Genomic DNA, 13,976 nt, shown 5'->3' with positions numbered 1-13,976 from the left:
ATGTGTTTTAGTTTCAAAACCATTTTAATGATTAAAATTTTGGAATTTTAGCCAACAACCTACGGTGATGGGCTTGGAGTCAGAAACCCTCCTGGACTCAATGTGACAACTGAAATCCACCAGTTGCATTTCTGAGTTATGGCTGCTTTGACCAACGTCAAAGATACAACAGACCATCTACTGCCCAAAACCAATTCTTATCTATATAAGAATAGATAATTCTGTATCTATAAAAGATATTGTAGCGACCCGTGGTGGAGTCTTTAAAGATTTTAGAGCCGAACTCTGCCGTGCACCTCTCCCAAGCTGTCGGCTAGCGGATTGCCAGCGTTATGCACGCAGCTGCACCCAGCTCTTTAGATAACGAGCACTTGTGTCCCATACACCGCACGACTCCGAGTGTCTCGGCAACAATTGCTTAGATAGAATCTTAGCAATGATACAGCTCTGTCCTGTTGTATCTTTTTATTAACAGATAGCCAGTAAAACAAAGCTTAAAACTCATTGTATAGCCATGGTCAAGGTCATTTACAGAGCCATCTTTCTCATTGATGGTGACTATTTACAATAACAACAACCCCGGATGGCGATAACCCAACCCACCCCACTGATTGAGCACAAACACATACAACACTTACAACAAGAAAGACAATTAGGTTATTAAGTTAATTTCAACACAACAATAAGCTTTACATAAATTACCCATAAATTCCCCACAAACTATTTACATAAATTACCCATACGGCGTCACTCCGCCAGCGCTTGCTGCCGGGTCGTTACACAGCCCCCTCCCAAGAGGGTTAGTGTCCCCACAACCCTACTCATCACAAACAAAATCGAGCAAGTGTCCTGGCGGCGACGGACACGCCGCCTGCCGGAGGTGCCATTATTCGGTCAGGCTCAGTCCTGAGACTGTCAATGTCCGTCTCTGCGCCGGGGGTGGAGGTTGGAGAGCCGCTTGTATCCTCGAGTCGTTCTTTCTCCGGGGCCAGTGGGTGGTATGGTGCCAACCGGTCCTTGTGCAGCACCACCCGTCTGCCCCGTCCAGGCATTCGGACTCGGAAAACTACCTCCGAAATTTTGTCCAAAATTTCTCCAGGTCCCTACCAATGATGAGTTAATTTTGGAGACAGTCCCCGTTTCCGTTGCGGGCAAAATACCCACACTTTGTCCCCTGGTTTCAGTGTCGGGCCATGAGCCAGTGGTTGTAAGCCCGTTTCTGGCGAGCTCCAGCTCCCTCCAAGGCCTCCCTGGCCAGTCGATGAACGGTGTCCAGCCGCTCTTTTAACCGTCTAAAATAATCCATTTCGGGCCCACCAACAATCTCAGGCTCAGGGGCGAGCCAAACACCAAATCCACTGGCGCGAAGTTCCCTCCCAAACATCAGCCCCGCTGGTGTGCATTGGCTCGATTCTTGCACTGCTGTCCGATATGCCCACAGGACCAGAGGCAAATGTTGGTCCCAGTCTCGCTGGTGTTGACTGGTCAGGATTGCCAGTTGAGTGGCCAGGGTGTGATTAAATCGCCGACTAATCCATCACTTTGCGGGTGAAGGGGTGGTTCTGGTCTTTTCACCCCAGTCGCTGACACACCTCCCTGAACAAGCGGCTCTCAAGTTCCGCCCTTGATCGCTGTGGAGCTCGTCCGGAACTCCAAATCCAGTGAACATTTCATCCACTAGTTTTTGTGCTGCTGTGGAGGCACTCTGATCCGGAACTGCATACGCCTCTGGCCATTTGGTGAAGTAATCCATTGCTACCAAAACGAAGCGATTTCCGGCTTCCGTTACAGGAAAAGGACCCAGTACGTCCACTCCAATTCTCTCCATGGGTGCCCCGACAAGGTATTGCTGCAATGGCGCGTGAGAACGTTGACCAGGTCCTTTTTGCGCAGTGCAGATGTCACAGCAGTGGCGTGCAGCTCCGCGTCTTGCCGACACCGGGCCAATAAAACCGCTGTCGTAGTCGGCGCACTGTCTTAGCGCTTCCGTAGTGTCCGGATCCAGCTGCTCCGTGGACCCATCGGAGGACCTCGGCACGCAAAGCCTGGGGAACCAGCAGTTGTAGTCGGTCAATTCCCCGGTGCGTGCCACCGCCTGTAGATTACGCCATCGTGCAACTCCAAGTTGCCCCACTGGGAGTGTAGTAGTTTGAGTTCAGGCCCCTGTGAAGACACGGTTTGCCAGTCGGGACGTTCTTGTGTCTCCAACCAGCCCTTTACCTTTTCTAGCGCTTGGTCGTTCGCCTGTAATTGCCTCAATTGGTCAATAGTGAACGGCTCCCCTACTCCAACAGTGTCATCTATCCTTGCGGATGCTGACGATGGCCCCAGACCCCTTTCTTCCTGTCGGCGGCAATATCGACATTCATTGCTGAGGCATGGACGCCTGGAGAGGGCATCAGCGTTGGCATGCTGCCGTCCCGGTCGGTGCTGTATCTCGAAATCATATTCCTGTAGAATCTCCATCCACCTTGCCACCTGGCCCTCTGGTTGCCGGAAATTCAACATCCAGGTGAGGCTAGCATGGTCAGTCCGCAGCGTGAACCTAGTGCCCAATAGGTAGGGCCGAAAGTGCCGTACCACTAGGATCACTGCCAACAGTTCCCGCCGAGTGACACAGTAATTTCTCTCCGGTCGACTGAGGCTGCAGCTGTAATAAGCTACCACTCTCTCTCCAGCCTCCCCCTTCTGTGAGAGTACAGCCCCAATCCCCACATTGCTAGCGTCAGTGTCCACCACAAAAGGTTGGTTGGGGTCAGGGTACGCCAGGACAGGCGCTCTGACGAGGGCAGCCTTTAATTGTTGGAAAGCGGCTGTGCAGTCCTCCGTCCACCCAAACTGTTGGCCCTTACTCGTCAGTCGGTGCAAGGGGCTGGCAATGGTTGCAAAGTTTTTTACAAACCTCCTGTAATATGAGGCTAAACCCAGGAAGCTCCGCAGTTCGGTGATGTTGGCTGGTGGGGCCAGTTGCTCACGGCAGCCACCTTTGCTGGGTCTGTAGCCACCCCACTCGCTGATTACGTGCCCTAGAAACTGGGTCTGTCGGGCGAGAAGATTGCATTTTCAGGGTTCAACCGCAACCCGGCGCTACTGAATGGCGGTCAGGACCTCCCTTAAATTGTGCACAGCCTGGTCAAAGTCTCTGGCATGAATCAACAGATCATCTAAATAGACCACACAACGGGTTCGGGGAATGTCTTTTAGGACCCGCTCCATTAGTCTTTCAAAAGTGGCCGGTGCATTACAAAGTCCAAACGGCATTACCTTAAACTGCCACAGCCCTTGTCCGATGGTGAATGCAGTTTTGGGTCGGTCCTCTGCTGCCAGTTCTACCTGCCAATATCCACTGCGCAAGTCCAAGGTGCTGAACCAACGGGATCCAGCCACATAGTCCAATGCATCGTCGATGCGGGGCAGTGGGTAAGAGTCTTTTCGAGTGACTGCATTTAATTTACGAAAGTCCACACAAGGGCGCCAACCCCCCGTTTTCTTCCGCACCATGACCATGGGTGCGGCCCAGGGACTGTCCGAAGGCTCAATGATGTCGTTGGTTACCATCTCGCGAATCAATTCTTCGGCAGCTTGGCGTTTTGCAAGAGGCAATCGGTGGGGGCGCAAACGAATGGGAGCGGCGTGGCCAGTGTCAATGTGGTGTTTTACTAACGAGGTTCTGGTGCAGTCCTCCTCTCGAGCCGCAAAATGTCCACAAAGTCATTCAGTAATTTCTGGAGTTGCTCCTGCTGTGGCGTGCTCAGATGTTCACCACTTGATGGCCCAATTCCTCCACAGCGGCAACCGTCTCAGCTGATGGGGGTCGTGCGATGAATTTGACTGTCCAGCAATACTCTCCTGGGGTTCTCTTGAACCCTTGCAACTTCAAACAATGGTTGGGAGCCGGTGAGCAGTGGTGTCCAGGTGAATCCACTCTGGCAGTCCTTCCAGGACGGTTCCAGCCCGACGGGAGGCACAGTCTCATTACCCAAACAAAGGACGGCCCTTGACACATCAACACGTGCTCCCCAGTGGGCCAACAAGTCCAACCCAATAATGCACTGGTCTTTAATGTCCGCAAGCCAGAATTCGTGGTTGGTCTGGCTCGTCCCTACCAACACAGATAACAGTTTCTTTCCGGGCATTACTGTCCGTTCACCCGTAACAGTCGTAGTTCGCTATTTGTGGGGTCCAGCCCTCTGGAAGAAGACCAGCGGTTTGGGCAACACTCCTTTTTGTAGCAAACAAATAGTGGACCCCGTGTCCACTAAAGCACTGCATGGCCATCCGTCAATAGTGCAGTCTAGGTATAGTCCAGTGGAAAATCCACAGCCCAACTTTAAAGCAGTCATTGTGGAGGGTGCTGAAAAGCGGAGCGAGGTCCCCTCACGGCCTCACCCGATGTCGTTTCCCGCGGTGATGCTGTACGAGGCAAAGGACTTGGGGCAGGGCAATCCCTGGCAAAGTGCCCTGGTTCTCCGCATCGGAAACAGCAGTCTACTCGTTGTCTCTGTCGGGGTTGATGTTGGTTGGGCGACTGACCTCCACTACCTCAGACGGGTCCCCTTCCGCCCTTCGTTCAACTGCTCTTGTTAGTCGACTCGGGCGTGGCGTTCGTCTTGTCGGTGACTCAGCCTGTAGTACCTCTTCAGCCCGCTCAGCCTCTCGTAGTGCCTCGCTCAAATCTCGGGGTGACGATAGACAGACATGCTGGCGAAGACATTCTGGTGTGAGGCCCCGCAGGAAAGCATGAAGACTGAGTTCCTCCCTCGCTGCTGTCGAGAAAGTAGGGTAACCTTTTCGTGTATATACCCTGATGTCAGCGGCAAAGGCTCCTACACTCTCACCTTCACGCCGACGTCGGCTAGTCAGCTTTTCTCTGCTGCATTCTGCTGAGGTTCTTTGTCCAAAGCGATGGGTGAGAGCAGCGGTGAGAGCCTGAAGATCACGACACTCTTCCGATGGCAGATCAATGAGTACCTGAAGTGCGGGACCCTCCAAGGCAAGGGCCAAGTGTGTCGCAGCTTCCTCGCGGTTCCACTCATTGTGTATCGCGGCCAGATCCACTTGTGCAAGGTATGGCTCTAAGGGCGTCAATCCGCTGTATTGCGGCAGCTTAGCAGGTGACCGTGAGAAGAGGACCGGCCGACTGGTAACCTGGGGTATCGCTGCGGCAGCCGCGGCCCACTCTGGCCGTGCTTAGAAGATCGCAACACTGTCCGGGGAACACTGGCACCATCAGGCTGGTCTGCCTCTTTTCTCCGCACAGCTCCGCTGATCAGGCGCTCTAACGTAATGCTGTTCTCTAAGATGGCACGCTCTAATTCTTTAAGACTCTGTTCCATAACGGCGTCTTCTAAACAGCCTGGTATCCCACTTCTGACACCAATGTAGCGACCCGTGGTGGAGTCTTTAAAGATTTTAGAGCCGAACTCTGCCGTGCACCTCTCCCAAGCTGTCGGCTAGCGGATTGCCAGCGTTATGCACGCAGCTGCACCCAGCTCTTTAGATAACGAGCACTCGTGTCCCATACACCGCACGACTCCGAGTGTCTCGGCAACAATTGCTTAGATAGAATCTTAGCAATGATACAGCTCTGTCCTGTTGTATCTTTTTATTAACAGATAGCCAGTAAAACAAAGCTTAAAACTCATTGTATAGCCATGGTCAAGGTCATTTACAGAGCCATCTTTCTCATTGATGGTGACTATTTACAATAACAACAACCCCGGACGGCGATAACCCAACCCACCCCACTGATTGAGCACAAACACATACAACACTTACAACAAGAAAGACAATTAGGTTATTAAGTTAATTTCAACACAACAATAAGCTTTACATAAATTACCCATAAATTCCCCACAAACTATTTACATAAATTACCCATACGGCGTCACTCCGCCAGCGCTTGCTGCCGGGTCGTTACAATATTAACATTCAAATTCAACATTGAATGTGTGTTTCAAAGTTCCCGATTTCAATTAGTTACCCATAATTACCTTTTGGACTTGAAAGTAGACGGACTGAAGTTACTGGCTTCCTACAATCCCATAAAGGATTAGAAAATGAACCAATGAAGAACTAAGAAAAGGATTAACAGAATATAGTGCTTGCTCTTTTTTAGTGCATTTCGACAAGCATAAATGTTATTGTATTTTGCTACTAATCAATCATTAAGCTTTACAAGGCAAACAGTTAGGACCAGGCTAGTCTAAAGGGTTAATTTTAAATCAGGAAATGACTGGAAATGAAGTCCTCCTTTTTGGGCAAACCAGAATGGATCACCAGTAAGCAGGCAAGAGTGATATGATAAATCAAAAAAGTATAAATGTGAAAAATAATGAGCATTGAAATTCAAAAGAAAGAACAAAAAAACATATCAAAAAGTCAATCCAAAGAGCCTATGGCTAACTCCAAATCCTTAACTCTTACTACACTCAGATGTTGCTGGTTTTAGTACTGGGATTGAAAGCTTAGAGGCCAGAGTGTGTGTTGCTGTCATTATTAAGAGGGGATGCAAAAATTCTCTGAACCAGTCAACAGAACAGCAGTAAGGTGCAGTTATGAAATATGCCTCTATGTATCGTGTGCTTAATCGTGTGTATTTTTGGGGTTTATTCTACAATCGTGCTAATGACGTGAGAAGTTTTCTCCAAACCACCATGGCAGATTTTCAAGAGACAATGATGATTGTGTTTTTCAACACCGAAGGCCTTGTTCATAAAGAGTTTTTTCTCTGTGGGTAGACTGGTAATCAGTGACATCACATTAAACTACTGAGATATCCAGTCGATAAAAAACATCTGGGAAAGTGCAAAACTGAACTTTGTACTATGATGACACACTTGCACATGCCAAGTTGTCAGTAAAAGAGGTTTTGGCAAAAAATAACGTGGTTGTTGCTTCACACCACCTATATTCACCTGGGGCCATAGTGCATGTGTACAAAAATGTTGCATACGAACGTTTCCACGCTCAAATCACGATGTATAAAACCTAAACTTGGCGTAAAGCCACGCACATTTTCACGGTAGCTCCAACCCTGGTGTACGCAAGTTTTTCGCTTGGTTTTGCAAACTGGCGGCACCCAGCGTCAAAGCAGTGCTACTGTTCTGAAACTAAATACATATTGTTTATTAGTTTAAGGCATCTGATTGTAATTAACCTGTAACAATTTAATGGTCCAGGGAATGGCCAAACTATTCCAAATACCATAGCTGCTTTAGCGTTGTTACTCTCACTGCACCTTCTTCGTCTTCTTTCAGCTGCTTCCGTTAGGAGTCGCCACAGCGGATCATCTTTTTCCATATTACTCTCACTGCACCACTTGGAGTATTAATATCACTGTATCTGAGTGGGGAATCACAGACCTACAGCAGATGATTGGAAAGAGAAATATCGGTATACAGCATTAAGCACACGCTGCCTCAGCCATGCTGTCTATTGGACTGCTCTCATATGGCAAATTCTTCAGAGCCTTTCCTGTACGGACCTCGCGGTTCAGAAACAGTTTCATCCCAAGAATTATAAACGCACTCAATCAGTCCATCAAGTGCTCCTTGTAGAACTGGTTGTACTTATAAGTTCAATTACCTCACTGTAAACTTGTGATATAGTTATAATATTGCACAACCTGAGCCACTTTATAAAGCGCATATTTACATATGATGATGATATCATTTTTATGATGAAGTGCAGCAAAATATGTTTATTATATTATACAGATAAAACTTTAACTTCATTTAAATAATCTATATTGTTAATAAATAAACATATGAGGACACGGTGTTGCAGCGCTAGCAAGGAGCTGTCGCTCCGTTCATGGATAGTTCCTGCCTCGAGCTGTATTCTTGCTTGTGCTGGTGCGACACTGGAAGGTTAGATGGATAGAATAATTAAACATATACTATGAAGATATTTCAATGTTCCTTAAACATTTTGAAGAATCAGTGTTCTAAGCTTACAGATGGCTTAACGTCTATTACAGAGCTTATTGTGTGGTGATTGGGTATTTGGAGAAAGAAAAGGAAGGACAGGAATTGGAGGTTAGTACGTTTGAAAGAGACAGCACTGCTACAATGAAGTATTTCATCGAAGGTCGCACACAATCACTGCGCCACCGTGTTCCCATGTTTAATAACGTGCTTTAACTCCTATCATCATGAAAGTGATATCAAGTACACATCTCAGTATTTTAATTATTCAGAGAGCTGTAATATCATGAATGTAATGGATTCTGAGTCCTGTCGGAGAAAGTGAAAGCCTGTTTAAGAAAAGATTCACACACATAGAGCACATAGAAGATCAAATACAAAACAAAGCATTTAACGTGCTACTTTAGTTACGATGGGATTGAGAAACTAGTAAATTAAATCATTTTAAGATGAAGTTTATGATGTTCTACTTTAATGACAAAATAAACTACGTGATTAAAGTGGAATTTTCAAGATTAAAGTTGACATTTCGTGCTTTTTTCCCACTGTGTGCCTATTTTTTTTTCTCTGTATCCTAATAAGCTTTCATATGACACTCAGACGGTGGGCTACGATTCGCCTTTTCACACCGACTTTGATATCTGACCACTTCTTTTTTATTTTGGGCACTGTGCGACTTTGTCAACTTGAGATTTCAAGTTTCTCCGACATTCTATGTCAGTCGATCAGGTTCCTTTTTTTGTTTATACCACTGTTTAAACCAACAAATAGTACGTTTTTCATTTGCCTCCACTTGGTATTCGCTGAAATTTTTCTATTTCCCCCCGTGCTTTTGCCATTGCCTTTTCACAGAACGCTGAGCTTAAGGGCTATTTAAATTGATTTGCATATTCAAAGAGGCGTAATTCTGGGAGGAGTTTGGGGAATGGCAGCAGGCACATGCACGTGCATTACTTTTCACGTTGACTGGGATTTATGTAGCGTAAGAATGTGGAAGTTGCTGTTCACACAGATTTATGCATCTGGATTTTTTTGTGCATATGCACATTTCCGCTTTTGTCCGCACGCAATGTTATAGTGTGAATTCTATGCACGCCGTTATGCATGAGGCTTCAGGTCTTTTTTTACTGTTGTGGAGAAATTCCACCTAAAAATGAACGGGCCTCTAGACATAGTAACAAAAGAAGCACCGGAATGAGTGTTTTACACTAGGAGAGTATTTTAAAGGTCCTAAAATGGAATTGCTTCTCATTTTAAAATAAAGTTTTTTATAACAATTTTGGGAATTTTTTTGGGTTCCCACTCATATATTGACAATGTGTTGACATCATAAGCCACTCTCGTGTGACTAACAACATGACTGTATATATTCACTATCAAAAAAAAAGCTACTATTGTGAAACTATACCAAAAAAAAAACAGTTCATATGAGAGAACCCCACAATAAACTAGCACTGGAGAGAGGCAATTTAAAAAAACAATAAATTAAATAAAGTGAAAAGAACTGCTACTGAAACAGAAACAATGTATTTCAGAATTCTAAAATGTGATGATAACACAAACAAGAGTGTAACTCAAAGCAACAAGGTGAGATGTATGCCACAACAATTAGAAACCTGATAAAATGAAGGGAGACAAACTCGAAAACATCCAAAAAAGGCAACAAAAAAAATGAGCGGATCGAAAGCATGAAAGGAAAGTACAGTAGATAGTGAAGGATCAGTTAGAGAATAAAATTATAGATATTCATACATACATTCTTAAATTCTCTTAATCCAATTGATGGTTATGGGAGTAAAATTCAAGAGCTAACATGTGATAAGGAGTCTTTTCTGACTGTGGAGTAGTCCCTCAGTTGTGTGACAGCTAAGCTGCCTTCTATATCCTACCGACTATGCTCTTTGCGATGAAAACTATGAGCTGCTTTACAGTATTTAATCTGGTCATGCCGGGTATCTTAGCTTAGCCTAAATAATACCTTTTTGAGGTAATGATAGTCTGAAATACCTCACATTACCCTCATTTCAGATGCTCCAAAGCTACGTAGATCTTATATAGATGTTTGTTTGGGTCTAATCATATCCATGGATTGACAGTCTGAGTTTGTGTCTGATATTCAGATCCTATAAATGAAAAGAATTTACTGTTTCTATCCTGTTTCTCCCATTGGACATAATTCCTCTTTGCATACCTGCCAGCCTCTCTAGACCAGGGGTCGCCAAATCTGATCCTGGAGGACCACCCTGGCTGCAGGTTTTCATTCTAACCCTTTTTTTTAATGAGTGCCCTGTTTGTGCTGCTAGTTGTCTTCTTGTGAATTCATCTGAATTGAATTGCTTTTTGAAGATTTCTTCATCGTTCCTCTGAATTGCTTCATTTCTTTTCTTAAATGGCACCCAAACAGTAATGAAATGTGAAGTGAGGGAACCAACAGAAGACCAACTAAGTCAGGGTCTCAAATTCCAACCAATTTCACTCCAACCAGCTGCATAATGAGGTGCTGATTCTTGTTGTCAATTCAACCAGTTATTTTATTCTGTGGCTTGTTGCTGCTCTTGTAGTGCATTAGCAGACATTTCCGAAAATGTTTTGGAGACCTGAGCAGATCAGCATTCCTGAGATCTTCATCTTTCTTTATTTTCAGGTATTGTATGATGGACACCCGTTGTTTAGACTCAGCTTGTATGTCATTATTGTTTGGCTGCTAACAATTAAGGGGTATGAGTCTTCAAAAGAAGCTGACTAGCAGCAAAAATAGGTCACTCATTTAGAAAAGGGTTAGAATGAAAACCTGCAGCCACTGTGGTCCTCCAGGATCAGACTTGGCGACCCCTGCTCTAGACAGTTCATAATGGATGTATCCCTTATATCTTCATGAAAGAAAGAGTGGGATGGACTTTGAGAGATATTGTTGTAAATGAGGGTTTTATTCATTGCAGCACTCATTTTGATATGAGTTTTCTTGTTTTTTTTTTTTAGTATAATAGCATTATTAATTTTTATGTTATTTGTTTATTATAATTTTGGAACCATTTCTGACCATGAACATGTGCCATTGAGTTATTACATTATATTCGACATTAATGGGTTAAAATAGAACAGTTCTTTGTCATGCTCATGTAGCTCTAACACAGCCTGAAATCCACACATGACCGCACCAACTCAGATATTTACATACCTTGATCACACTTTACATATTTCACTGTACTTCCTGTCATTATCTGATTAAATTCTTTCCACTTTACTGTGCAGTAGCTCACAATTCAATTGATCGGCTTCAACCATGAGTTTAGTGGCAGTTCTTACACTGGGTCTTGTCCTCTGGACCGAGGGTGAGTATGTTGGGTATATGTCCTGGAGAATACGTCAGTGTAATGTTTAATTCAATGACTTTCAAATCAGTTTTCAAGGCTTAACAGTTTAATTTATATATCTCTTTTCAAAATGAACACTGACATAAATTGAAAATAATAATGTGGAGCAGGCCAATAAATCTGATCAAGTCAAATGTTTTCATGTCTGAAGAATCCTCTGAACTGAACACTAGGAATTCCAACAACTTCTAAACTTAATTGTGAGAAACAGATTTGTGTCAGGGTGAACTTATTCAGACATAACAAGACATCCATTACTGTGTCTCTCTTAATTTTCTTTCTTTAATCCACTTGTGTTTATTTCACTCAGGTTCCAGTGCAGATATTGTGGTCACTCAGTCTCCAGCCATTCTGTCTGCTCTTCCCGGCAGCACTGTGACCTTCTCGTGCAAGACAGACACCAAGGTAGATGATGATATGTGCTTATATCAAAAAGCGCTTGGACAAACACACAAGCTTTTATTTTATGACAGCGTCAAGCAAAGTGGGGTGTCTGACCGAGTTTCAGTCTCTGGATATGACTACGATTTTACCTTCACAATCACAAATGTTCAACTGGAGGATGCAGGCTTTTATTACTGTCAGCAGAGTGAAGCTTCTCCTCGCACAGTGATACACAGTCGTACAAAAACCCCTCAGATGTTTGTCTTCTCAAGTCGCTGGGCCTTGAAAAATGAAACTTTATAATAATGGTGGTAATGAACACAGATGTCAGAAAGTCAGAGATACACTTAAAAGCTCAGTGATTTCATTTTTAGACAACAGCCTGGGAAGATGAACTGGGAATAAGGATCCCTTCCACCGGTTGGATTCCACCAGTTGTGTTTCAGATTGATGAGCTCTTTCCCAAAGTATAAGATATAGCAGACTACCTACAGCCAACAGTCATTTTTCACTGTAAGTTTCATGTTTATTTTAGTACATACTTCTATGTATGAAAAATAATAACATTCAAATTCAGAATTTCTTTTGAATTTTAAAGTTCCAGATTTCATCCAACCTTCTATAATAACCTTTTGGCCTCAAAGGCAGCCAGAATGACGTCAAGGTGTGTTTAAATGGAAGTTATCATCTAATGACAAAGACAATTTGGACACAGAGAGAAGGGAGATTGCAATTGCTAGGTGAGGGGGTAGTGGAATGGATATCAAAGTTTTTAAAATCAGCAAAAGAATTAAAGAAAGCTCTCCAATGTGGTAGTTTCTGAGCAGTTTCCTGTGGCCATAACAGCAGAAAAAAGAATGTAGGAGTGTGCGGGTTGCACAGCAGGCTGATTGTTCTGAATGCCTGAAAATGCTGCAGCGATAGCAAACTAAAATAAAATTTTGTGCTTTCATCTCAGTGATCATTGCAATGTGACTGCTAAACTTGACTATTCCTATAAAATTAACCAAAACTGTACTTATGAACGTGATGTACAGCTGTTGTGGGTTTGAATCCTGTAGCTAATTGGTGTCTGTATGAGTTTACTTTTTGTTAACATGGACGTTTCTGCCCAGAGGTCAGACATGCTTGTTATCTTAATTTGATGGCATCAATTAGGTGCTGTCCAAGGTTGATCTCTGCCTTGCACTGGAAAAGTGGTGGGATAGACCCCAGCTCCCTAAAACCCTGAATTAAATCAGTCTGAGATTGTTGATGTTCATTTTTACTCTGCTTATCAAATCATTGGTTGACCCCATGGACAGACACACTTTTATTAACTGATATAAAATTCTACAGCACAGGATGATCAATACATCTGCCAATATAAAGAGTGTACTTCAACAATGGCTGAAAGACTTACTCAGAATGACAGAACGTGATACTATTGTATATAATGGCATATCTTTTGTGAAAAATTAGCAAGCTGATCCTTTTTCAGTGTCACTAATGCACAGACTAAACTCTACTATAATTCGACCTCTCCAAATTAGAATCATTGCTGTTATTGAACTATCTGGAGTATAAACACATGTTTGGTCTCTTTGTAAAGGTAACATTCTCTAGTTTCACCCTTAGTAGTCAGAATCACTGTAGGTGTGACTGATCAAAAGTTATGCACATTAGAACTCACAAAAAAAACGAATTTTTTTGTTCTCGCCTAAGTTTTTTTATGAAAATAAAGGAAAATAAAGCTGCAGTAGGTAGGTGGGGACAGAAACACACTATGTACCAACAGAATAACTTGTGGACTACTCAAATTTCATTATTTTGAAAAGAATACCTGTAAAAATGACATTTTTTACACCAGTCTTTATGTGGGCATGCCCAGGGCTTTTTAGAGGGACCATTATCCACATTTTGGAACGTATGGAAAAAGTGTAATAACTTTTGAATGCTTCAACCCACATATATCAAAAAGGGCTCTACTGAAAGCTTACACCTAAAGGAATCTATATCTACACACAGTGTCACTCTATTAGTTATAAAAATAATAAAATCAATAAAAAATACACATTTCTATGTAAAAATAGTCAATACAAGTTATGGGCCAAACATATATTTATATTTTTTATTTTTTACTTTTTTTTATAAAATGCACACAAACTATATATATTTCTTTTACAAACTGTTACAACACATCTCAGCGTTTTTCCATGTGCCACTTGATGGCAGCAATCACTAGCAAGCAGAAAGCACAAGGGCGTGGCACGTCGCTCTCTCCCATTATACGGCCCGTGTGCCGGTTGAA

The 13,976-nt window shown here is 43.6% G+C and overlaps 1 gene segment (V, D, J or C); it reads left to right on the top strand.

Annotated features, from left to right (window-relative positions):
- Positions 1-11,184: 11,184 nt before the first annotated feature.
- Positions 11,185-11,992, top strand: LOC120528653. The segment is given in 2 exon segments: positions 11,185-11,260; positions 11,613-11,992. Coding segments are annotated over 2 exon segments (426 nt in total).
- Positions 11,993-13,976: the final 1,984 nt, after the last annotated feature.

The sequence above is a fragment of the Polypterus senegalus genome, chromosome 4, assembly GCF_016835505.1.
Source record: "Polypterus senegalus isolate Bchr_013 chromosome 4, ASM1683550v1, whole genome shotgun sequence".
Lineage (NCBI taxonomy): Eukaryota > Metazoa > Chordata > Cladistia > Polypteriformes > Polypteridae > Polypterus > Polypterus senegalus.
The sequence above is the reverse complement of the archived record's forward strand: the minus strand, read 5'-3'. Positions and strand labels throughout refer to the sequence as shown.